The sequence below is a fragment of the Melozone crissalis genome, unplaced genomic scaffold (assembly GCF_028551555.1).
Source record: "Melozone crissalis strain CALT ecotype California unplaced genomic scaffold, PUWL_Pcris_2 ptg000019l_1, whole genome shotgun sequence".
Classification (NCBI taxonomy): domain Eukaryota; kingdom Metazoa; phylum Chordata; class Aves; order Passeriformes; family Passerellidae; genus Melozone; species Melozone crissalis.
In genome coordinates this window covers 7,559,189-7,585,927 of record NW_026535797.1, presented here as the reverse complement: position 1 = coordinate 7,585,927, position 26,739 = coordinate 7,559,189, and the positions used below count along the sequence as shown (strand labels likewise).

At 36.9% G+C, this 26,739-nt stretch overlaps 1 protein-coding gene across 3 annotated transcripts in view; it reads left to right on the top strand.

Annotated features, from left to right (window-relative positions):
- Nucleotides 1-26,739, top strand: part of ATRNL1 (attractin like 1) — a 428,574-nt gene that overhangs the window by 288,146 nt on the left and 113,689 nt on the right. For 2 of the 3 annotated variants that reach the window (XM_054276783.1, XM_054276785.1), the window contains exon 27: nucleotides 24,298-24,405. The exons of the other annotated variant lie outside the window; for it this stretch is intronic. In XM_054276783.1, the coding sequence (XP_054132758.1) occupies nucleotides 24,298-24,405 (108 nt within the window). The remainder of the gene's footprint in view (nucleotides 1-24,297; nucleotides 24,406-26,739) is intronic. 3 annotated transcript variants of the gene reach the window in all.

Sequence of the window (26,739 nt, the reverse complement as noted above, 5' to 3'; positions counted from 1 at the left end):
ATGGTAAACAAAACCAAAACACAAGATAGAAAAGGAAGTTAGTATTTGTTGAAAAGCCTTTTTTCTTTCACTTTTTATATCCAGATAAAAACTTGACTGACAATCAATTCAGAAGCCTGTGGAATATTTTCCCCAGAGGTCATAGGTTATCTCTGATGATATATCCTTAAACTGTTCTTCTCAACTCATAAATCTCCCTTATTTAGCAGAATGGCAAGAATTACTGATTGGCAGTACATTATGTTAGAACTACAACTTTTAAACTGTGTCTAGTGTTGGTTTCCATTAGAAGATCTGAAGCCACTGACAAAGGTTGCTTTTGTAGCTGCATTTGACTTGTTGGTATTTTACATTTTAAAGCTGGGGTTCTTTTTTAATAATTAGTTTTTTTAATCTACTGCACAGCTTAGTTGGAAAAGATACCTTTTTATTTTGTTTATGTAGCTTGTAGCTTCATGTTGTCATCAGTCTTCAAAGATGGCATGTAAGATGATGTGAATTTTTTTTTTGATCTGGGGGTTTATAGGAATACGAATGTGATTTTAAGTCTCCATGTTGGGGAAGATACTATTTTATATCAGATTATTATTATCAGAATATTCTGATTCATATCAGAATATTATTTCATTTAATCTCACTTCTTATATAAAAATACTAGAAAATCTTTAAAAATTTAAATCAATGTGGGACTGTTCAGAATTTGTACATGGTACTAGAGAGTCATGACATATCTTTGCAGGGATGTTTTGGTTTAAAAAAATTGTATCATCCCTTATTGTCAGAGTTTCAGGTAATAATTCAACAGGTAAATCTAAATAAATTGAGTTGGCAGGGACCCACAAGGATCATTGAGTCCAGTTCCTGGCCCTGCACAGCACCATCCCCAAGAATCACCACTTGCCTGAGATATGTGTGTATATATATTTATATATATATAATATAATGTCTGCCACTTATGATATTCTGTGTATCATAATGTAAATCCTGTTCATAGCTGTGTTTCATTCTTGTGATGTTTTTTTATTTCAGTCATGGTTCATGAATTCATCAAGACTAACATTTTCCTTGGAGCTGGTTGCTGTAACACTATTTATATAGTCCTGTAGTGTAATTTTAGCTCACTAAATAACTTTCCCTCAGGAAGCATGATCAAAGTGCTTTGTGCCTTTAGTCATTGTCAGTAACCAGGACAGTTTCTACTGGAGTCTTTGGGAAGGGATGATTTATGATGTTTTGCTGGAGGCCACACCAGGATATCTTTGTCTCTTGAGACTTGGGGAACTCCCTCATTGCTTAAGACAATTTCTGAGTCTCATACTTTATTAGCATCTGCATGTATTCACTCTGTATCAGTATCTGGAGTTAAGTAACGTGACAAAGCTCTTTGTGTTTTTTCTATTTTTCCCTAATTGTTTGTTCTAATAAACTAACTTTTGGTGTAAAAAATGAACAAGAAGATTCAGAAGTTAATGAGTCTAAAGAAGCATCTGTTAGAAGAACTTTCATTACCATGCATTTCCAGGGAAATCGGAACATAAGGCAGGACAGCTGATGAAGAGCTTGCTTGGCTTAAGCAAATGAATAATGTGGCCCAGGACAGAGGATCAGCTTTTCAGTCAGATCCTAATAAGCAATGCATTGTTTTTGGCAGTTAACCCCAGATGCTAAGCTGGTGTCAACCGCATTGTTCGGTCCTGTTTCTCATGCCAATGTAATATGTTCATCCTGGCAAGATCCACTTTCCCTGTTATTTTTTCAAGGCACCATAACCAGTACATTTTATGCAATGGGCTTAAAGAATACCTGTCCCTTGTCTAGGATCTAAAATGATTTCCAGTCTAAAATTAAATCCCTTAAATCAACTTTATGCTATGCTATAAAAGAAAAGGGTGGTGTCTTCTGTATTTAAAAAAGAGATCTCTGGGGGTTTTGTGTAATGTGTATTTTTATTTCTCCCTCTCCCTTTATGAAACTATTAAAAAGTTAAAACTGCTTTTTCTACAAGGGTTATAGACATAGAAAGTTAGCTTTTATACAACAGGCACTCAGGTGAAAAAAATAAATGCAACGATACTTCTCATACAGTGAAACTTAAAGCACATTTATGAATCACTCAGGCCCATATTTACTATTCTGTAGCCAGTACCTGTATTCTGACATGACAAACAACATATAATGAAATGAACATATGTAATTATCACAAAGAGACAAGAGTCACTCCTGGAGTTCTCATTGATGCTCATCCTCCATTATAGCACTGATTGATTTAAACAACTCTTTATTAACACAGAGATGCTGAGTTTAGGAAAATTGGTCAAATACTTTTTAAATCACAGACTAGACGTGGTATGACACATTTGATAGAACCAATACAAGCAAGTTTACAACCTGAGCACTCTGAAGGGAGGTTGTGGTGTGGTTTTAAATCAATCTAATCCTGGGGAGGAATGGTGTCTATAAAATATTTTTTCTCCAGAATTTGGTATGAGGGGACACTTAAAGACGTGTCTTGGAAAGTTCCTGGGGTGTTTTTAAAAACATAAAGCCTGTGTGTATGCAAACTGACTTTGTATCTTTTGGCTGTAGCTGGTTCTATAAGGTGAAAAGTTGATGGGAGGTGGAGAAAAATGTGCCAAAAGAAGGAGGTACTAGAAAAATCTGTGTATGGCAACCCAGTGTTATCTGTAATAATGCCTGTGGTGTGGAAAGCAGCAGAATACAGATCCTTTTCTGTATAAACTGAAAGCTGTGGTGTGTTCCAGTGTCTGATGACTCTCCCACCTCTCATGACTCTCCTGATCCACTCCAACCTTGAACAACTTCCCCGTCTTGCTCCTGAGCGTAAATATTCTTATAGTGCTGAACATGGGATGTGTTTCTTTCACTGTCATTAGGTAGAGTAAAATTGTCCCCATTTGTTCTGAAGTTGCTTTAGCATAACCTGGCTTAGTGCTTATAATTTCTTTATGATCAGCCTGATCCGTTTTATTTCAATTCAACAGAATTGAATTTGGTCCTTAATATTGGAGGCATCAAACTCAGTTTCCAGGGCTGTGCAGAGCAATTAAAATGGGAGTTTTCAGGACAATTTTTTCTTGATATTTTTCTGCTCTGCTGAGTAACAAACTCAGATGATATCACCTAGCACTCTGCATGTTCATCTTTTCATTTATATATAATTATTAAATCTTAAAGTTATTTTCAAGATTAATCTCAAAACTATTGTATGCTCATGCTGAAAAAATGGTTGGTTATTAAATTAATATTAATTGTATTAGATCCAATTCTGTCTTCCGTAGTTTTAAAAGTTGGTATTACTTTTTTAATTCCTGAATTTCTGTTTTCCCTCTTTTGTTCAAAGGATTACTTAATGGGAATAGTGACCATGTAAGCAATTTACTCCCTCTTAAAATTAGTCTTGAGGATATGTTTTAATGAGTTAAATGTTGAATATTCATCATGAGCAGAAGTAGACCATAAATAGACCATTTTCTTTTAAGAGCAGAGTTATTTTTGAAACTGAATCTGTCAAAATTTCAAATTCTGATGAAAGACTTTTAAAATTCAATCTCATGAGTTGCAAGGTTTCTGTAGTTGCATTTTCCTTCTGCAGTAGTTATTAATTTGGGAATCTGGTTATTGGCTTATAACAGAGTCCAAATTCAGTATTATATTTAAAATTCAGTATTATATTTAAAATTCAATATTGATGAATACTTGTTTAGCTCTATCAGTACAATAAATAGATCTGGGTAATGGCTGCCATTACACTTTATAATAAAATAACATCTACCTCGTTTTCAAGGTTTTGAAGAAATGATATAAACATAGTATGTCAGTATATGGAACTTACGATGATGTATTTTACCTGACTACCTGCTTAGTAACTTAGAAAATTGCTGATACAGGGATAGTTCATTGTGTTTTGAATTCTAAATTGTTCTTTAAAGGCAGCAAATAAAGATCTTGGGAAGGCAAAGGGAGATGAATCAATACTTCTACTGCTGGAAAAGCACAGACACAGCACCAGATTTCTTTTTTAGCAAACCAGAACCTTCAGGGAAACTCTGGGTCCAGAAAATGGCAGTTGAGCAGTAATGGTGATTACTACTTCTGTTTTAGTTTGGAGTAAAATTAGTTCTGCAGTTATAGGAAAAAACATTTCTTTTAATGGATGTTAGTAATTTACAGTCTGTTGTCTGTGTGTGGGGGTTTTTTTGGCTGCACTTTTCTTTTTATCCTGATACCACCTCTTTTTGGTGGGAAATTGGACTTCTCTTATAAATAGACATTATTCCTTTGAGGTTAGCAGTTCAGGCACTTATATCTAAAGAGATTTTCATCCTCTTTACTGTCACTTTATAGCAATGTTCAATATATCTGGTAATGGTATTTTCTGAAGTCTGTCTGAGAATTGTAACAGGAGCTGCATTATACAGCTAAATGCTTTTAATTTTTTTTTTCTTTTAATGCCTGAATGCCTCATTCAGATTATCTTTTACTCTTCATCAGAAATTAAAAATTATATTATAAACTCTCTGGACCATAAACCCCTCTTTTCTTTCCTCTGTTTGCACAACAGCTAATGCAGAGAAGTCCTGGCTCATGGCTATTAGGCAATAAACTGTGTATAAAAATAATAATACAATTAAATTCAACTTTACAGCAAATGGATGATGTGCAGTCAACATCCATGAGGAGGGGTTTTGTTAACAGACACGTTAGGTGAAATGGAAATTACTTTCATTTTATTAGAACTGTGTTTCTCTTGCCTTCACACTTTGCTTCCCATTTTGCTACTGCTGTTGAGGCAAAGCTAATGAAAAAGAACAAATTATAATATACAGTGGAGATCAGCAGAAATTGTAATCATTAGGCTTTGCCAAAATAAAAAGTACTGACTTAGTATTGGAGTCTTAGTCTATTCCTTTTTCTGATGCCTACCTTTGTATTAGTACTCCAGTTTTTGAAAAGTAGGAGGATGCTGCTCCTACTTTTACAAATATCCACTTTTTTAATGCTGCTTTTACAAATATTCCTTTTTTTTTTTTTAATTTGTGAGTATGTGAGTCAAGAATGCCTCTGTGTGTTGTTGTCCTTTACTGCTTTGAAGTATTTGAATTACTACATTTCACACAAATTACTCTAGATCTGTGTAAATAAGTACTGATTGTCCCACAAAATGGATGGTACAAGGGCACACCATCCATGTTACTGTTATTAAAGTTCTTCACACAACACCATAATGTGAATATAATTCCAGTATTTCTCCCTTTTCAATTTGTTCCTCAACAACTTGGGGGCATCTGCAACTTCATGGCAGAGTTCACACCCATTCCCAAAGTTAGGGCAGATGCAAATCAATCCTTTTTCCTAGAGTTGGGGTTTGAGCCAGTCCCCTGCTTTTGTGTAGTATGTCCTAAAACAAGGAGGCCTTCAATTTGATTGCATCTCTTTTGCCTGCTGATGCTGATGTAGTACTGTCCCTTTACAAGCACATGTACACTGTGCTGAGTTCAGTGTCTAAAAGCAATGTTGGGTATCAGAAGAATCTTATTTCTCAGTTGCATATAAAAACTGTAATTTTTTTCATCCCTGCAAGCAGTGAATTCCAGCATACAAGCCTTTATTTGATGTTTTGCTGTAGCAGTCTGTCTTGCTAGAAACACATGGGATGCTGAGGGATCATCTGCTGAGACCTCTCTCCATTAGGAATTTGCTGGTGGTGATACACAGGAGGGAAAAGCTCTGATTCTGAACCACTGGCTCAGAGATAATCAGCAGGCAGATCAAAAACTTGCAGAATAAATTGGAGAGGAGCAGCACTATGCTGAGCTGTTATCAAAAGCCACGGACCCTGAGTAAATGTTTCACAGGATAATGTCAGAGGCAAGGCTTGTGTCACGTTTAAGAACATGTCCCAGTTGGCTTCTCTGGACCGTGAGTGCTGGATTTTAAATGCTGGGAGTTATTTAAAGCGTTCGCTATAAAAATTGGTGAGGAGGTTTTTACTCATCCCATGATATTATGTTTGCCTTTTATATGCAGGGAAAGTAGGACTAACTTGTCTCCCCTATTTCCATAGGAATTCTTCTGTGCTTGTGTTAGTTGTAGATTCATGTCTGTGTCAGTACATTAATACCTGGGATCCTTGTTCCTCAGCTAAATTGCTTTTTAGCCCCTTTTTTGGCTTTATGCTTTGTGCTACTTTAATATAGAGACATCTACCTGTACATGTACATTTAGTCTTATCTTAGCATTCCATTAAAATCCAGATAGGTTTTGCCCCACACCTAGGAACAAACCAGATTAAATTTACTAAAATCTTATTTTCTTTAGAGAGTTAGTGCTATGTGTGTATATTTCTGTGCATTGAGGAATATTTACTGCTGTGGTATAGCCTGCATATAGATCCTGGAAAAATCTTGCCATTCTAGAATTCTTCTGTATATTTTCAGTGTTTTTATTTTGTATTTGAGAATTATCCATGAAGAAAATATTATGATTTTTTTATAATATGTATTTAATTTCTCACAGTAGTTTCAGGAAAAGAGTGGGAAATTTTAGCTTTTCTAATTTTTTTGCTTATTAATCCATTCTTATGAAGGTGAATAAATCTCCTATGTTTTTGTTCTGAGTACACCACCAACATGGTCCAACAGGCAGCTCTTAAGTGGGATCAAACACAGGATGCTCTTTTTGTTGTCTCTACCCCAAAATTGAGGGAATATTTGCTGAACCAACCCAAGGAGTGTGCCACCACTGAGTGCACAGCTTGTTCCATCCATAAAAACTTAAAGCTATGTCAGGGAATGTTTGGGTTGGATATTAGGGAAAGCTTTTTCGCCCAGAGTGTGGCTGAGCACTGGAACACCTCCCCAGGAAATGGTCACATCCCAGGGCTGCCAGAGTTCACGGACAGTTTGGAAAAGAGGAACGTGGTGGATTCCTGGGGCTGTCCTTTGCAGGATCAGGAGTCAGGCTCAGTGATCTCTGTTGGTCTCTTCTACCTTGGGATATTCTGTGATTCCATGATTTTACCCCTGCTGCCTCTGCATCGTGGCTGTGAGGGCACTGTCAGGGGTGGAGGTGTGAAGGAGTGCAGGAAGAAGTGTTTCTACACCATTTCTGAGGGAAGAGACAGGGAGGAGGCATCGTGGCAGAAGCCCAGGTTCCTCTGGAATCTGCATGGAAGGGAGGGCAGGAGGGACAGCTCGAGGGACAGAGGGAAGGGTTCCTGCCCCTCCAGTTCCCCATGGCTGCAGAGCTGTGCTTGGGTTCCTTCCTGCAGGCTGCTCCATCAGGGCTGTTAGCTGAGGTCTTGCCACCCATGGATTCTGTTACAATATTAAATGTGCTTTAAATCTGTTATACTACTGGGCAGCTGAGAAATAACCTTGTAAACATTTTCCATTCGTTTTTTATTTGTTATTGCTTTTGTTTTGCAGAAACATTCCTGTGGTTATAATATTTCTTACTGTGTTGGGGTTTTTTTATTAATTTTTCTATAATTTCTCTTCTTCATAGCATTCCCCAATGATTGTATTCACAGTAGTGTGTTGTAATAAAAATGTGCAATATTGTACAGATCAGTATGTGGAGTTTTCATTGATAATAATAATGATAATGAATTAATAATTTTTCTATTTCTCTAGCTCCCTAGATTTGAAATATCTTATTTTAAGTGTGCTCTTTGGAAAGATTGTAAATATTTTTTTAATGTAGCATGAAATACTTCCATAACATATAAGCAGAAGTGTTTTCTAGTTTAATATTAAAATAGAGCTAGAAATAAGCCTCACAGAATGATACAACAGAACTGAATTAAATCCCCAAAGCGAGCACGATCAGACAGAAGGGTGAAATGTCAGGCCTGGTGTAACCCACTTCATTATGCCTTGTTTTCACAGTGCTCACACAACAGTGGATGATCTTAAACATGGTAATTGAATAATTATGACTCGGGATGTTCTGCCTTGAGGCATAGTTTCTGCTTTTCCTGATGTGGCAAATAATGTTCCGTGTCATTTTGCATTAGGAGACACAGCAGCCAAGCTCTGTGCACTGGTACAATTGTCTGCAGCATCAAGCTAAAGCACAGCCCTCCAAAACCACCTCTGTGGAAATCCAGATATTTAAGGAGGCTTTCACATATCCTAAGTCTTGTTGATATCTGCAAAGTTTTTCATCGTATAGCCTTGGGTTTTTTTAGCAGAAATAGCAATATGCCCACACGTAATGCTCAGTTTTTTGAGGAGTTTGTGGCAGCTTGGTGTGCAGGTTGGTTTGTTAAAGTGGCTAAAAATTGGACCTTTTATTAGAAATTGTATTAAACTGTAACAAAAGCATGCTGGATTGAGCCACGTGTCTGTGTGTATATATATAGTACTATTATTGGTGCCATTTCTCTGAAATAAATTTTCTTTCATGGAAAATGCATGAAATGGATGGCCCACATTAGGGTGGTAAATGGAGGTTTACTCTTTGAAGTGTAAATATAACTTATGTCCAGGTGAAGTGGTGTTAGAAGTCCTTTTTGCATATAGTAAACTGCAGATCCAGCCTCTGTTTTTGCTTCATGGCACATCACAGCTTGATTCTTCTGCACTGCTGGTGAGTTTGCCAATGGCAGCTGAGGTGACGTGAAATGAGTTTGCTTCTGGACAAGGAGTGCCCCAGGAGAGAAAAACAAAGGAGCTGCTTTGTGCAGCTGAGTCACAGCTACCAATCTGCATTTTGTATTTTGAAGGGCCAAAATATTGTCTGGAAATACAAGATTAGCAAAAAAATCCTAGAGTAAATTCATTAAACTGTGTGTCTTCTCTCATCATGGCTGTGTTTTACTTCACACAATTCAGTTTTGTTTATTCTCTGCTTAAAAACTCATGTAATTCTTTGATGTACAGTAGGATCAAAAAAATCTCTGAATGACTTCAAGCTATGTCTAGAATAAGTAAAATCCTTGAAATTATGGCAATGATCCCTACACTAAATATTCCTCATTATTTGTTACTAAGGCTAAATAGCACATTTTTCAAAAATGCTACTTTATCTAAATGTCAGGTTTGTATGAGAAATGAGATATTTCAGGGAAGCTTTCCAATGAGTGAGTGAAAAATGGAATTATTTTGCTTTGGGCCAGGTGAGCATTGATCTCTGAAATGTTCAGAAGGTGCTGTAATTCCAGGTAGCACTCTGTTGTGTATTTTGACACTTTTTTCAGAAGAGGAAACTGGCTTACAGGTCTCTTGGCTTGTCCAGCAGTCTGTAGCCAGCATGATTCTTCAGTTCACTTTCCAGCTGTATTAAAGTCCTCTTCATTCATCTGTGAAAGTCTAATATGCATTGGAATTAAATGGAATACATGGAATTTGGGACACCTATATATATGTAAATTATTTGCATTCGTTCTGTGTAAGCCTTACTTTAACTTTCTAAAGAAAATCATGTTTTATATGTTTGAACTAGCTCAGTATCTGAAACACTGTACACTGTGGGAAAGAAAATGCCAATATCCTGCCATCCTTTCCTACTTGTGGTTGCAGTAAATGCTGATGTAACTATTACATGGGCTGGTGTGGCTGCTTAAATAACTGTATTCGTATATACATTTTGCATTAGATTGAATACAAGGAATTTTAAAATAATTTAGTTACTCCAAATCAAACTATTTATATATGCAATACAGGTAGTGGATGAAAATGTAAAGGAAACATTTTTTTTTTCTATGAGCTTTAACTGTGTTTTATCCACTCCTAAATACTGCAGAGTGTTCCTTTATGCAAATCCCTCTAACTAGTTAAATACTTTGTTGTGTTAATGCTCAAGAGAGAGGGAATCGAACTGTAGAATAAAATTCACTTGTCTCCATGTTGTCTATGCATGACTGAAGGCAAAAATATCTTCAGACACAGAACTTTAAACGTATCAGAAAAACAAAGCAGAATTTCTCATTAAATGAGAACTAAACAAGGGGGATTTTTCATTGACAAGTTATGCAATGCCATACTGGTTTAGCATAACTTGGATCTTGTCAGTCTGAGTGGTGTCAGCTCATTCTCAGTGTGGGTCACGCCGTGATCCCTGTTTTCTGAAAACTCTGAAGGACCTGATCTCTGCTGGGTGTGTAAGTGGTTTAGAATGCAGGGACTTAATAATAATAATTGAGATACTCCGCTGCAGTAAGCCTTGATTCATTGAATATAAGTGAAGAAAAGAGGAGTAAGTAGCTCAAGCTGTGTTTCAGCATCTCTGAATTCCAATGATTTCTCTCAACGACTTTTCTCTCTTTTCTCTGGACTAATTCAGGTAAAAACCATTCATTTCTAAATATGGCACTAAACCATATAATCTGTACTTTTGTAATCAAGCCAGACTTTTTAAAATGAAAACATTTCTTTAAAACCATGCTGGAACATGTATAAACTGATTGTCAGAAATAGTGGGTTTTCAAAAAGGGACTTCTTTTCAGCAGAGGCATAGATATGACAGACAAGAAGAAAATTTAGAGTATATATTTTAGAAATTTGGACTCTGATACCAACTGATGTAATAGAGAAGAACAGAAATAGTCCCAAATTGTTTTAATTGGTATATTCACAGTATATCTAAAATGGTGGTACAGCCTAAGGGAGGATTTTTGGATGTGACTGGTGCCAATTGCAAAGAAAATAGTTTGATAAACCACTGTTTTCATATCTTGATTTTTATTGAAGTACCTTTTATTGCACTTGCATTCAAAAAAAAAGTGTTTAAGAATAGTTGACATCTTTTGCCTTTAAAGTTTCAGAAAATTAGGTCAAAATTTCCCTCCATCAAAAACTGAGAAACTCAGAAATGACTTTTGCCTGTAGGACAGGAATGAAAGCACGTTATTTTAAAGGCCAGTGAAATATAACTGCAAGCAAACTTTTACTGTTGAAATCATAAAACTCATTCATCAGAATTCAAATGGAAGGGAATCAAAATGCTGATAAAATAGAAAATAAGGCAATTATTCAAATCCTCTTTAAAAATTTAATCATTTTCTGATAAGGCTGTGTTCTTACAATCAATAAATTGTAGGTGCTAGGGTATCCCTGTATGAAACCAAATTTTTTAGTGCTGTTTGCCCACCTTTTGTGTTTGAGCACAGACAAAACAGTAAATGTCAAACAGCCGCTTAGGAGTTCTTATGTAGAGTGGATTTTTGTATTTGAATTGTGGATGTTAGCAATTGTAACTTCCTGCTAAAAATACAAATTATCATAAAACAAACTATAAGAACTTTTTCTAATTCCCTTGAGTATTCATAAAATGTTGGAAAAATTACCTGTGGGGATAATATGATTCTTTGAATCTTGAACCAGGTAGAATTTTGAAAAAAATAATATAATCCATCATCAAAAATATCAAAATTATTTGTAGGGACCTCTTTGGAGCTACTTGCCCAAGTAAAAGTAGCTCCTGTGTACTGATCCTCAAAAATGGCCATACAGGACATGAAGGACAAGATGTGGTTAAAGTAACCTATGTCTGTGTATATTTTTGATTTGGTAACACAGTTTAATAATCCACTGAGTGGGACTGTTCAGTCTCTCTTTGCCTGTCATCAAGGTGTCTTTGCTGCTGGATCTTCATGTTGCCTTCTCCTTATCCAAATGTTAGGGAAAAATCACATAGGAAAAATCGTAGTAGATGCTGGTCTTTCAGCCCTGTATCCGAGCACTGCCAAGCTGCCTGCCTCTATATAAACTGGATTTTCCGCACTGGTATGGAGTGTGGGAATAAATAATGGTTGTATTGAGCAATCAAAGCAAGATCCTACTCCATGAGACGCTCCAATCCTCTCCTGACCTAGGGAGGAAAAACATTCTTCTCTTCTCCTGATGGCCTTAGCTGAGGGTTTGGGACCTATTAGCAGTGCACAAGATCCCCAGTGCCAAATTTAATAGTTATTAATAATTAATAAATAATTAATAGAATAACTATTCTCCTATTCTCCACTGAGCACAGGTGGAGAAAGTTCTCCACAGGTGCAGGGAAACTGCAATGGGGGCATTGTCCAGAAATTTCTGCTTCAATGGCTTCTTTAGCCCACCTCATTTATGTGTGGCAGGGAAGGATCAGAGAATCCTTTCAGGGCATCACATCCCAGCACTGCTCTTGTACTTCACACCTTCACAGCTCACCTTCGCTGACAGGAGCCTGATCTTTGCTTCACAGAAAGGAGCTGCCTCCTCTGCAGTGTCCCAGGCTTCCCTGCTGTCATTTGGCATTTTGAACCTGTTCTAGAGCTGATAATGGAGTGGGATCCTTACCCAGATGAAAATAGAGAAGGTTTGCTGGTCCTCAGTTAAATGGGAGAGAAACTATAAATTCATGAATTCATATTTGTTGGTTAAAACATATCTATTTAAATTTCAAAGTTCACATAATCAAGTAATATCTTTTTCCCTGTTAATAATCAACCAACCACCACAGCCCCAAGTAAGAAAATCAAAACTCATGTTGAAGGGTTTGAACATTACATTTCAGAATACTTCCCTCCATTCCAAATAAGTAGGGAAAATTAATCAGCCAAATCATCATTGTCATGCTCTTTTTAAGGAGCTCCTGAGGGCAAACCCTTGCTTTGCATGCACTGTGATAAATATAAGTCTGCTGAGGAAAATCATTGAGATGTGTGGCACCTTTAACTCCTAGATAATATCTTTGTTTCCTTTTGTCTCACAATTACGGATGTTATTGGCTTTTTTTTCTTCTTGGTAAATAAATTTCAATTAATGAAATTCCAGCTGTCTCTCATATTATGGTGGTGTAGATTTGAAAGCATTTAGCAGATGCCCATATAAAAAAGCTACTAACACATAGCAGGTTCCCTGACATTTTAAACCAATCCAGCTGGAAGCAATAGCATAAGACAAGTCCACATTGTTAAAAAAATTAGGGCTCTGTCTAATGCAGGTAAAGAATTCCTATGCAGAAAGTGACTTACTGTTGCACAATGTAAAAATGTCTGATGTTTTCAGTTTTGTGAGAGGAACATCATGAATATATTCTGGTTTATTTATTTACTCTTTATACAAACTGTACAAGGCTGCATATAAAAAAGGAGCCAATTAAGATTTGAGGCAAAAGATAATCTTGTCTCTTAAGTTTTTGCTCTAACTAATCACTCCTAATATCATATGCGAGTTTCTAAAAAGTAGCAGTCAGAAATTCTGATAATTTATTTGTCCCTAGGCATTTTAATCTGATACAATTATTTAAAAAACCCTTTAAGACTGCCATAAAAATCCTATTAGTAGTAGTCCTATTAGTAGATCACTACTTAAAATCCTACCAGTAAAGTCAAGCTTGGGGAGGAAGTAAAGGAATGGGAGGGATGACCTTGACTTGCCTAAAGCTTGCAGTATTTAATTTGGAAATGGGCCATATTAGAGGAAAGTAGGTAAAAGCAATGTGCATGTAATTCCAATGTGCACAGTGCACAATTCCTATGTGGAAATATACTTTTGGAAGTCCCTGCTCATTCTGGTGAAGTAATCATTGCAATATATGCATTTTAAAATTCCTACATTAATTTTCTTCTGTTAAAAAAAAGAAAGGAGAAGAGAGAAACTGAATGCTATGTAGAAAAGTGTCTTGTTCTTTTTGTTTCCTTTTTAGGATTTACTGTGGGTAGAAACAGTAAAGCTGACTTTTCATCCTTGTTGTGCAAATTCCCCACTATGCTGTGCTAACACGAGACCCATTTTCTGTTTGAATCTGTCTAAGCCTCTAAACCACAATTTAAATGGTGCACAGTGCTTGTGATCATATCCATAGCAAAGGGATGAATTCTTAATATAAAATGTTTTGTGATGTTACATCTGTGCAAGGTCCTTCAGTGCTTTCTTGTGCTTCATTGTGATTTGAGTTATTGCATTGTCAGTGTCTTCGAATAACCATAGCAAATTCAAATTTAAAGTCTGTCACTTGGAAGGCAAATTCTAACAATTTACTGATAGCGATTTTACTTTAAGGTAGCTAGCCTCTGTCCTAACCACATACAGTTACAATAGCATGCCATGAGTCTACTCATCTATTTTGAGGACTTAACTGCAAAGGTAAATCACTGTGTAAGGTGGATGTATACAGAACAGAGTCTGTAGGACAGTGACTGCAGAACTACTAAAAATATGTTGAGTATGTTGCTTCCTTCAATGAGGGTGAGGGTTGTTGGATCAAAGCAAATGGAAGACACTAAACATGGCTGGAGTGTTTGACCCGGCTCAAGTGGCTGTTCAGACAAGCCTTCCATTCCTGTGACACAGAAGTGCTGTGCTTCCTTCTGGCTGTGTCATTGCCACAATCCTGTTCTTGGCTGTCCTCTCTGTTGTAAATTAAAATAGATGAAAGCTGTCGAGCCAAGCCTGTGATAGAGGCTAATTTGATGTGATATAATTGATGAACTCTAAATCGTCCCGCTTCTCTCTCTTGAAACATTTTGACTGGAGCTCAAAATGCCAGGGTGCTTTGATTTACACTCTGTCACTTTTATATTGAAAGTCTCGGTGTAGCAGCAGTGAGGGATTAACTTCTTCACAGTATTTCTTTCTGATCTGTAGAGTATGCACACACACAGGCTGGTGCAATCCCTTGTAGGAGCAGTACTGGGAAAGTCAGATTTCCTTGTTTGCAGGTGGGTTGTGCACAAAATTAATAAGATTAATAGAATAGCAACCTGACTTCTGCTGCTACAGATATTGCCAAGGTAGTCTCTTGGAATTGCTGTTGGTCTTCTTATTTCAGAACTGAATTTTAAACTTTTATGCTTGAAAACCCTCTATTTCTGAAATTCTGATGGAGCTGAAATATTTTAGGAGATTAGACAGGTTCTCATCCCTTTAGCTTTCTAGGTAGCAACTCAGCTCTTAAAATAATTCTCCATAGAAATGTTAGATGTTTCAGCAGTTTCTTGATTTTTGTACTTTCCTGTTCAAGATATTTGAACTCAGAGCAAACTGTCTTGGTTCCTTGGTTTCTTTCAAAGGTAAGGGATGCTCAGTGGCCTTGATTTCTTAGTTCTCTAGCAGGAGTGGAAAGCTTTTCCATCAACTTTTACTGTTCAAGTATTCTTGAGAAACCCCCACTAGAAGTGTAGCATCTCACATCTCCTAAATCAGTTGTTTCAAACAGAAGCAACGTGAACAAAGGAGAGCTGCTTTAATTCACATTATTACTCTGATCCAACAGCAGAGCTGCATCAGTTTCAGAGCCTCTTGCTCCCCTGCACATGAGCTGGCTCTGCCCACATGCCATTCCCCCCAGCAGTGTGTGCCAAATTCTTGCTGACCTGAATGTACCATGTCTGGTGAGCAAATCTGTGAAGTTTGAAATATTTCTTTGGCTAGCACCCAGATTTCAGATGGGCATCCTAGTTTCAAACCCCTTCTTGCTGAAAATGCCAAGTGGGTGGGATTTGTTATAGGGAATTTCTGTACACTTGGAGTGACCAGACTTATTTCTGGTGTTGGCTATGACTTAAAACTATGTCTTTATTAATGATTTGATTGAGTGGCTGATGTGAAAAATACTGGGTATTAAAACTTCTACTGGATGCAGTGGTTGAGCTAAAAATGAGGCTCATTTTTAATGAAAAGTGAGTTAACAACCTTGTAACACAGGGTCAAAATTTGCAAGGATTTTATAGAAGGCCTTTACTCCCCCAAGAGAGTAGCAGCAGGTACTGTTGCCTGACCATTCAGCTCCTGACACCGGGGACTCATGTGAGTCAGGGCATTTCCATCCTGACACCGGCAGGAACACTGGTCAAGGTACCTTTTTTGGTCCCCTCGCAAGGCAGGGACAATGATGATTATTCAGCTAAATACTCTAAAGCTTGAAAGCATTTAAAGGCATCAGTCAGTACATCACCTGTTTAACTTCCTTAATGGTGATAGCATTTATGCTTTAAGGAGCTTCTAAAGGATCACTTTAGGTAGTTCTGTGATTGTCAGTGGTGCTGCACCTAAAAGGTTTAATTTACATAGCCACTTTATCAGTGTACCAGTAATCTCAAATAATAGATGGTTTTAAAGAATTAGAGGTAATAATAAAGACAAACTTCATCTTTGTTGGAATAAAGCCCAGTTTTCCTATTCAGCATTATTATTTCTTTTCTTTTCTAACTTTTGAACGTGTTAGAATTTCATTTAAAATGAAGAAAAATAAATATAGGCCTTGAATTCAATGTCATTTGGAAAGAAAATCTGAATATTTGATCACCTGAAGTGACTACGGGGCCTGGCATCCAGGTACATTTCAGACACTTCAGCTTTTTATAAATTGGCCTAGCTCCAATTCAGTCATTATAATTTGGACTGCAACTTTTCACATCACTTCACAAAAGAAACAAATCCAGTGTCTACCCTTTTTCTGTCATGTAGGTTAAAAAATGCATTGACATTGTTTGCAAATTAGGTTATACATGTCCTGCACTTTAGCTTCTCTTTAAAGTAATAGTATTACTGCTTTTTTTCTGACTTTCTCTGCGCTAGGGAATAGTCTCTTTTTAAAAGTTCTTTAGTTATGGCCTCTTTAAAAAGGTTCTTAAGTACCTACAGTTAAAATGGGGTACAATATCAAGCGGTAAAGTAGAAAAATGTGTAGGAGAATGCTTGCTGATTATTTTCAGATATCAAAACCTGGTTAAATTTATTTTAGACTATGTAGAGAATTGGCTAAGCACATACTCCTAAGTGATTCCAGAGCCTGTCAGGGTTCTGAGATTTCAAGTATGACCAGAGATAATTCCCATCTAAGAAATGAAGAGGGCAAAGGAAGTGCTGGGCAATTAGGCACCAGCCAATTTATCATGAATTCTTAGGAATGTATTGGGATAAACAATTTTTACATGATCTGCAGGAATGTAGAAAAAAAAAAGAAGTGAGGCATTTAATGTTATTTTTTTCAAGCACAAGTTGTGTCAAGCCAAACCCTACTTCTTGATACAACAGATTAACAGACATTTTAGACAAATAGGAAGTGAATGTCAAAGTGTGTTCTTGAAATTGTTGGATACAAGTTGTTCATTGTAAGGGAAAGGTGCATCAGGTGGGTTTCTGCTGGAATCTGATTTTGGTGTTGATTTAAGAGACAGATGGGAGCAGGAGTGGTGAGATAACATTTACATACCCACGTTTGCTTACAGTTGAGAAGTTTGAAGGGAAACTTCAGACTTATGAAGAACTGCTGTAAAGCACACAAGAGTTTTGGGGGAGATTTCTCCTCACTTGTAAACAGAGAATGGTCTCCACTGCAGACATTGGCTTAAATTTCAGCATGGAGGTTCAATTTAAGTGTTCTGGACTTCTAGAGGAACTGTGGAACCACTGTGGCCTTTTAATAACATACATCTGCCAGAAGAATCATGATCACACAGCCCTGGTGTAGGAGCAAGGCACAGGGGTGGACCAAGTGATCTCATGGGGCACCACTTAAACCCAGTTTCCTTTATCAGAACATGTTTGCTATCTTTAAAGCAATTTGAATTACTTTAGGAAGAGCTGCAAATTACCAGCTCATCATCTGTTGTTTAAGATAAGAACTAAAGCTGGTTTTTAACAGTTATGATAATGATGGGTAATATTCATGGTGCCTCATGTCAAAAGGCCATTGCTTAACAACTGTTGATGGGAAGGACTGAGATTTTGTTATTTTTAGGAAGTTTCCCACTGTGGCTATTTCACTCATTAAAATTGTAGTTGCATTTTTAAGCAGTTCTTTAGAAAACCTTCTGAAAGCAGTATTTATGTGGCACCATTGTAGATTACAGAGTTCCAAGGGGTAGTTTGCACCATACAATTCTTGACTCTCCCTTTCATATTCTGAAATAATTTGAAGACATATTTTAATATATTCACTTATAAACAACTGTCCTTAGGCAAATACAGAATGTTTTCTCTGGGAACATTTCAACATCTACAATTAGTTGACCTGTCTCTTCTCTGTGCACAGAATTACTTTGCAGAACAAGCATTTTTAGAAATTTTCTGTCAACTGAAAATGGCTGTGATAGCTAACAGCAAAATATTCAACAGTTTGCTGAAAGGATTTTTTTAAGCCCACTCAGTTTGGGATAAGATCACAATTCTGGGATTAGCAAAACCACTGAAAGACTTAAGTATATCTTCAGGAACCTTTAAAATCTTCATAGTTACAGATCTGTGTAAATGTGCAACATGGATTCACTGTGATCCAAGTGCAAGTGATAATAGGATTTCGTCTTGTTTAGCTCTACTTAAATTTTAAAGCAGGAAATTGAATTTTGAGTTTATTATTGATTCTTAGCGCCCAAAAAACCTCCCATGCCAACATATTCTTTAGGGAAAAAATATGAAGGATCAAACACAACCTTGTTGTAACATGATCCCCCATAAATTGCTGGCAAATGAGCAGCACCCAGAGTGCCCCTTTCAGTGTTCTGGAGATGGGAATTCTATTCCAGTATCCACAAAGTTCCAAAAGCTGGAGTCACAGCAGATTCACATTTTGCTCTTTGCTTGCTAATGTGCAATACATTAAATATCTGTTCCTTGGATCTAGCAAAAAAATGACCTTTTCAGGGCTCATCTTTTTTTCTCATTTTTGATTTGTTCAAGGGAAATTGCAGACGACTGGTATTTGGTTTCCAAAAGGGATACATAAAAACTTGACCTTTTGGAACTGTTATTTTTTGGGGATGTGTACACTGTATTTTAAGTATGTCTTAGCTGTTGTTTGCTGGACTATGTCTAGTTTAAATAGCCCTTCATTTTATTCAGTATAAAGCTAGGACAAAAAGTATAACTCTTCTCATTTTTTTCCCATGACAGATCTTTGCACACGCCTGAGAGCACCTTTTCTTCAGGCAATTTTACAAGAAAGTGATATGGAATAGGCCCTGGTATCTCAGGAAGTTTTCACAGACTCTATTTTGCAGTGCAAATAGCACGTTATACTATGTCCATCATTGTAATATCTCATTGCCTACCTGAGTGCGCTCTTGTGTCCTGGAACTTTCCACTTAGCACGGTGGGAAATGAAGAGGGAAATGATTGTTTAGGAAGTTCATGATGGAGGGAATGACTGAATTCAGATTGTCAGATTCTGTCAGAACCATGGCTATTCCTGCTGCTTGGTTTCCTATGCCAGCTTTTATCCATCTCTTAAAATCACTGTACCTCATGCAGTCATGGAATAGTGAGCTTATTTCACCTAAAACCCAGCAAAAAGGTTTAATGACTGTGATCTGCCTTTCCAGTGAAAGCAGCTGATTTGGAAATTAACCAAGTCAAATAGTTTATTCAACATGTAAATGAGAAATTGCTCTCCTTTCCAGCCATATAAATAGCCAATTTAATCTGAAGAGATTTTCAACCCCAAGAGTTACAATGACAAAATTTACAGAGAAGGCAAGCTTTGTCTTGTGCAAATTGAAGTGAATAATCAGGGCTTCATTACAGTATCACTACATATAATTCAGTTTGAAAATGAGAACTTGGGAAGAGAATTAAATTGTGTTTATAACTAAAATATCAGTGATCCACACAGATGTGTCTAAGTCCATGTAACTTCTGTTGATGGAATGTGGCAGTAAGAACCTTCAAGAATATTCAGTGAATGGGTGAATTGCATTGTTTGGAGAGGCTCTGGTTTTGCAGGGCTGTCGATGTACATACTGTCTTAATTTTTTTTAAGCCTTGGAGCTTGTCAAATGCAGTGTGATCAGAAATTCGTCAGTGCAACTCTCTGTGAGGTTTTGACATTTTTTCTCCTTGCAAGTATTTTTCCTATAAAACTCAGATTTAATGCATGGCATTGTTAATGTTTCTATTGTAGCTTTTGGATGTTACTCACATCAGCAGTTGACAGTACAGAAGCAGCAAAGGAGGTGACCAAGTTGTAACTGCAGACAAGTCAGAGCTGCAGGATGAATAAGCAGAACAGGAATTTGAAATTAGACATTTGAAAAATCCTTGTCTCTAGGAGGGTTGTGCAGCACTGAGCTAGACAGCAGTTTGCAGAGAGTTGCAGAATTACCATTTTCCTGGTTTTGAGTACTCACCTTGACAAAGTCATACATGTCCAGGTACCACTTTGATAGTGATGTCATCCAGGAAGAAAACCAAACCCATCTAAGATGTGAAGGAAGAAAAACTAGGAAACCTAGGCAGTTGCTGTTAAAATAATAGACACCTTTCCTCCTGCCATACCCTTATTTCTGGAACAGTGTACTGAGACTTCCTGGTTCTGTTTGGCAGTCAGAAGTCTCCTGAACATTTTTTCTGGTGTTTGCCACCTCTTACTCCTACCCCAGTGTGCAGCTGCCCCATGGCCCTAGGCATGCACACTGGTCAGTGCCCCCTTTGTGGCACACTCTGGGTACCTTTGGTTGCCCCTGGGCTACAGGAGCTCGTTAGAGGTGCCCAAGAGCAACAGAAAGATCTCTGAAAGGATTGCTCTGTTCATCCTGTTATGGCACTAAAATGGCCTCATTCTTTTCAGCTCTCCTAATCTCTCAGTCTCTATAGAATGTCTGCAACTGTATAACAAAGAGAAAGCACACCTCTCCTAGTTCCTAACAACTCATGCACTTTATGAGATTTTTTCCAATTAGGGCTTTTCCAGGACAGTTATGCTGGAAGGTGAACAGAGTAGAAAAGCAGTGCTAGTCAGAAGAGCAGTATCCAATTCCACATGGGAGAGCAAATCTTAAAGAAAAAAAGAAACAAAAAAGAAGCAAAATGGAAACCTTTCCTAAAATGCAAGACTTGAAACATGTCAGCCTGAGTTTGCTGAAATATTGTATTCTGTTAATGTTAACTCACTGTAATATGTATTTGGCATTGAGTGTTTTATTGTACGTGAATACAATAAAGGCATTAAAATATTTTGAAAGTGATGCTATCAACCAAGAGCAAAAAATATCAAAACATTTCTACTTAAATAAGAACTGTGCAAGGAATAAATTTCCTTATTATAGTGCATACAAGATGCCATGGAACGTTTTAATTTACTCCAAACTGCATTGATCAGAGGAGTGGTATCCCCCACGAAATTTTTTTTGATGGTAAATTGAATTATATTCTCAGGCAACTGCTTTCTTAGGATAAAATTCTAGATGGGAAAACAGGTCCCATTTCAAAATCTTTATTTCACTAGGACACCAAAACTCAAAATTATCACAATCTATAGGCTAAGATGTCTACATGTTCATGCAGAATCAGGTGAAATGCATATCCCCATATAGGGAAATAATTATCCCAAAATGGTTGGGTTTAGAAGAAATGTTTTAAAATATGGATGTCAAGTGAGAAATCGACCTAATTTATAGTGTCCTAGCATCTTACTGTTCTTCACTGAAGACACCTATAATTCTATACTTTATATGAAAAACTCTTCAATAGGATATAACTTAATACATTAGAATTGCTGCAAAATAATAGAGATGCCTAAAAAATTAATCTTGTCAATAATATTGTACTTAATGAGATTTAAAATTATGGTAGAACTTGAAATTTGTTGTCTGCTCAGTCAAATAATTGCTTATTGAATTTCTCAGCCCTATGCTGAGAAAATAATATTTTTAATTTCCCATATTTTAAAGTGAATATTTAGAGATGTACCAGCATTTCAAATGCTATAGATTAAATCTGTGAGAAAATATTCAAATATTACATGTTAATACTGTCTGTTTATCTGATGTCTACAAGGGAATATTTACTAATTACTGCAGAAGTGTGGTGTTGGGGTTTTTTTCTGTGATTTTTTAAAATCCAGTGTATTTTTTGGAATTGAGTATATAAAAGTAACAGCATTATAGTTTCATTTTCCACTATCCCCTCTTTATTCTGCCTCAGTTGTGGTGAAATCTGTGGAGGGATTTTGTTTGTTTTTTTCTCTTTGCTGAGAGGGTAAGGGAGAGCATTTTCACTCTTCTCATGAAATGGCTGATCAAAGACTTTCCATGCTCCTTGCCCTGTGAGTGAGGTAGGAATTCCCCATAACTGGAAGCTCTAGAACTTTGTCCCAGTATTGGTACAGGGACAGTTGCCAATGGTGGGAGGCAGTGACCTTTTCCAGCCACAAAACTGATTTTAAACATCATACTATCTTCTTGTATTCCTCCTCATTGCATATTGGTTGTTTTTTTTCTGTCCTGCACCTTGCAGAGAGCTTTAAAATGATGAAGGAAAGCAGCAGTGTTTTGAGTAAAACACTTTGATGTGCAAGTGCTCAGCTGCCAAAATCAGCAGCGCTTTATGGGCAACCAAACATTTTCAAGTTTTCCTTCTTGTTTACAGAGCTAATTAAGAATCTTTGTAGCATTCTTTTCAAATGGCAGACTATCAAAATTACAGTGACTGTTTTGTGAATGAAAAGGTTCTGCTGAATGCCTGACCAGGAGAAGAGCAGGAGAAACCTACTGGCTTAAAAACCAGAGAACATATAAAAAATACATTTCTTTTTAATCTGCATTAAATAAATCTTTTAAATGGTAGTATGTGCATTTGGAGCATAGGTTGTTCTGCTTGTTTAAGTATTTTCCCCAAGCAATTCTATTTGTTTAAAACAGTGTTTGGTTTCCCATTAAAAAGTAAGCACTTGCCAATAGCTCTGCAGACTTAGAATACTGTAATGAGCTCCATGTGGCAGGACTGTTCTAATTACACTGTTTTCCTCAAATTTTTGCTATTTTAAGAGGAAAAGGAGGTACATATAGTAATTTTAGGATGTAGTGACTTGTTATTTCATACTTTAAGTTTTTGTGGTCTTTCTCAAGTTGTTGGTAGGACTGAAGGCTCACAGTAGTTCTTTCCAGCTGTAAAATGTATTAGTAAATTGTATTGATGTAAATCAATGCTGATGTAAATCCTAGACAGAGACCAGCAGTTTCATGTTGAAGTAAAGGGTTAAAAACATAATTCTTAACCATCTAGATATTCATACTTGGCTTTTATTTATTCTCAATATAAAACATGCAGTTTTGCCCACAGACATATTGATTGCCCTCTTGGTGTGATATACTGGGAGCCCATTTGTGCAGGTGCTTGCTGACAAACACTGCTTGGCTATAAAATCCAGGCCTTGGGAATGTACTAGCTGTGCACTGAGAGCTTCTGGTCTGATCTTAACGTTACAAGTGTGTCTTTAAATTTCTATAGACAGTCTTAAATGCAGGCTGAGGCAAAATGCATAAGAAGCACTACAAAATGAGTTTGTTGCTTTGTAACAGATCTTAAATCAACAGTGTTTATTAGTAAGCTGCCAGCAAATATTTGCTTGCATACCTTTTATTATTTCAAAGGCTTTTATTAGCAGTATGTCACGGTGCTAGTGTCATTTACATTCAGACACCACTTTCTAATGTTTTAAGCTTTCCAGAGATAACAGGGAGAAAAATGTTAAGAAAATGAAACAGATCTTTTCTAATAAATAATTTTTGCAAGCATTTTGTCTCTTCAAGATTCTGTGTCATCCTGTTCAGCTGAAGGAACACACCACTTGAATTGCACGAGTCATTCACCTTAAATATTTAATAATGCTTTCATTAGTTGCACTGAACCAGTGGAGTAAGATCTGTAATATCTACTGCTGGTCATCATTTTTATTCATTGTGGTTTAATAAGCATTATAATTACAGACAGAGGAAGAAAAATGAGTTAACTTTGTGGTTTTGCTTGGGACTTCTGTGCACACTGGTGTGATTGGAAGGGATTATACAAGCTCTGTGAGCGTAGCTGAGTGTATTCTAATATACTGGTGCAGAGTTCCCAATCCTGGCACATTATTCTTCATATAAAAGTAACACCAGAAAAGATTCTGCATAGAATTGAGTCCTGACACTATTAACTCCATCTGGCTTAGTTGTGAAATATGGAAATTTGAAGGCCAAGTGGACTTGTTTTTGGCAGGTGTTCTAATGCATGCATTATCCGTGGAATTAGACTTCAACTATTTTTACCAACCATTTTCTATATTTGCTTGTAACTTACACAAATAGCAGTTATTTAGAGAGAACAGCCAGTGAGGGAAGCTTTCATTTGGGAAGTTTGTCAGAGTTCAAGCTAAAAGGCCGTTTGTAGGCATCATAACCTTCTGTGCTTGTTTCTCGAGTAAATATAGATGGTGATGATTATGATTTGGTATAACTTTCTCACTTGGATATCACAAAAGTGGCTGTGTGCATGCTGTTTGCATTCTTATGTTTTAATGGGAGGTATAGTAGGGCAGACTGATATCTGGTGCATTTTTTAATGTTTTGTTAAAACATCATTTTTTCCTCATCAGCAACTTATGCGGGAGCGACAGCAGATGGCCAGCCGCCCCTTTGCTTCTGTCGATGTAGCACTGGAAGTAGGAGCTGAGCAAACAGACTTTCTACGAGGGCCATTAGAGGTAGGAACAGTGGTGCTGACAAGGGACCATTGTGATTTGCATATTTATATTGCCAGTCTCATCTGCATCTGCTTCCGAAACCAAGCAGCATCTGACTACCTGGAGCTGACAAGTCTCAGCTACGTGTGTTTTGTCATTTCCAAGGCGCAGAGTTTTAATCCTATGACATAAGCTGTACCTGAAACCACTGGAGAATCCATTAGCCTGGGCTGGGGTGACAGGCAGCTCACCTGGCAGTCCTGTTGTGATGGATGTGAGCTGAAGGAATGCAGGACTCGGGCAGGAGTCAGCAGCAAATGTCATGCTCTGTCCTTCAAGTACACAGTGCCATCTAGTTAACATCTATCTTAATTAACAGAGATTACAACAAACAACCTAACTAAAGCACCTTAGAGTAAAAATTCAGTGTTGCTTTATACACAGAGGTTTTAAGCATACAGACTGTACTGCATGGTTCTGTTTGTAGGAGATTGCTACATTACTGCATTCTTTTATTGCAATTGCAGTGCATTGGAAAAGAAATAGTAATATGTAAAGCAATGTAATATTGGAATGGTGTAATAATGCATGAAATGGATTCTAGAAGTTTCACCTGAAAATAGAGGGAAAATTACCATATGTGGATAATAATGAATATCTAATCTAGGTTCAGATTTTGGAAGATGATCTTCTACTCCTTTACTCCTTTAACTTTATTTACAATATTGTGTTCACAGTTATTACTTCAGCCTATTTGTGGTGGAGTCTGGAACAAGTTGTGCTAGCTCTGAAATCTTTCAAGATTGTGCTCTTCATTGCTGCCAATTCTTCTTAAATTCAAAGCTTCTCTTACTTTCCTCAATAACCAATCTTTGGAAGGTTAAATACAATCTGTCAAAGCTCCAAGGTTCATGGAGAATGAGTGATGTGAAAAACAAAAGCATAGAAAGAAAAAGATTCAGCTATTGAGTACTTACCGCAGTGAGGTGCTCTGTCCTGCTATTTAGCAGGAAGTCATCCCAGTTGTTCTCACTGTCACAATTTAAATATTTGGAGTAGGTGGCTTCTTCTTTGAAGAAGCTGTGTTATTTTCTGACTTAATACTAAACCCCTTACTTTCTTCACCAAAACCACCTTATTTCTGTCTCTTATCTTGGAAAAGAAGACCTCTCCAGCTCCCCAAGCTGAGGACATTACACTGCAGTTAAAAGTTAATTTTTTTGCAATGTGATTTCATTGTCTCTGCACTGGTATCTGAGAAGACTTTTTCCTGTTTTTTTTTCCAAATGGAGGCAGTGAATGGCTGATGAGGCATCCATACTCTAATTTTGTACATACTGATTATTTAATTAAACTTTAGAAGTAAACATCACAACTTAATTGGTACATTTTCTTTCTCGTGTTTTTATTTAGCACTAAAAGAGAGAGATCCTAAAATATTTTAATTATATTTTACAGTTTTTATTACCTTCTTTTTTTTTCCTAGCCAAGCATTTTCTAGCAATTGTTTAGAATTCAGCATCCGTAGTGGTTTTTTCTTAATTAATACATAGTTATACACAGAATGAAGTCCATTCAAAATTTCCTTGGAATTATACTGATCTATATCTAAAAACAATATTGTGCTGAGGATTAAATGCATATGATTCTGGTATTGATGGTCCTTTGGTATATATTCTGTAAAAATAAAGGGGCTATATTAAGCTTCTTTATGAAAGGACACTAAAAGTTTTAGTTGCCATTCAGTTCTTCGTATTTTGCTCTTTTGGACTGAGGGCAATACAGATCACACATTTCGAGGATACAATGCTCAAGAACAGAATAGTATGAAATACCTGTAAACTTCAATTTATTGAAGTTTGTATTTCATAGTTCATATTTATTAGAATCATTAAACTACATTGAAAATTTTGTCATACCTGATGCCCATTGGCCCTTTCTGAGGCTGAAAGCTAAAGATCTTCTGTGAAAAAATGAGAATATACAGTAACTTCAAAATGTTCTGCTGGCATGACAGAGATCTTGCACTGATATACCAGGGGTTCCAGTTTTGATGATGGTGCATTGCATTCTCTCTCCTCACACTTTTATTGGCATCGTGTGTTACTCGCTGATACTTTGGACATTGTTGTTACACTTCTATTGACGTTGGAATAACTCTGACACTTCCAGTGACACCACATTGATCCGTGGGCCCTTTGGGCACTGGGTAGTGTCACTGAACTCCTCCAGACATTGCTGCAAGTCTCCCATTCAGCTGCACAGTAAAGCTGCTGTTCATTAAGGTCACCTGCCTCATGTGGTGGTGGTGATGGTTTTGTACAACTGGAGCTCTATGTTAATGCTGATGCTCTG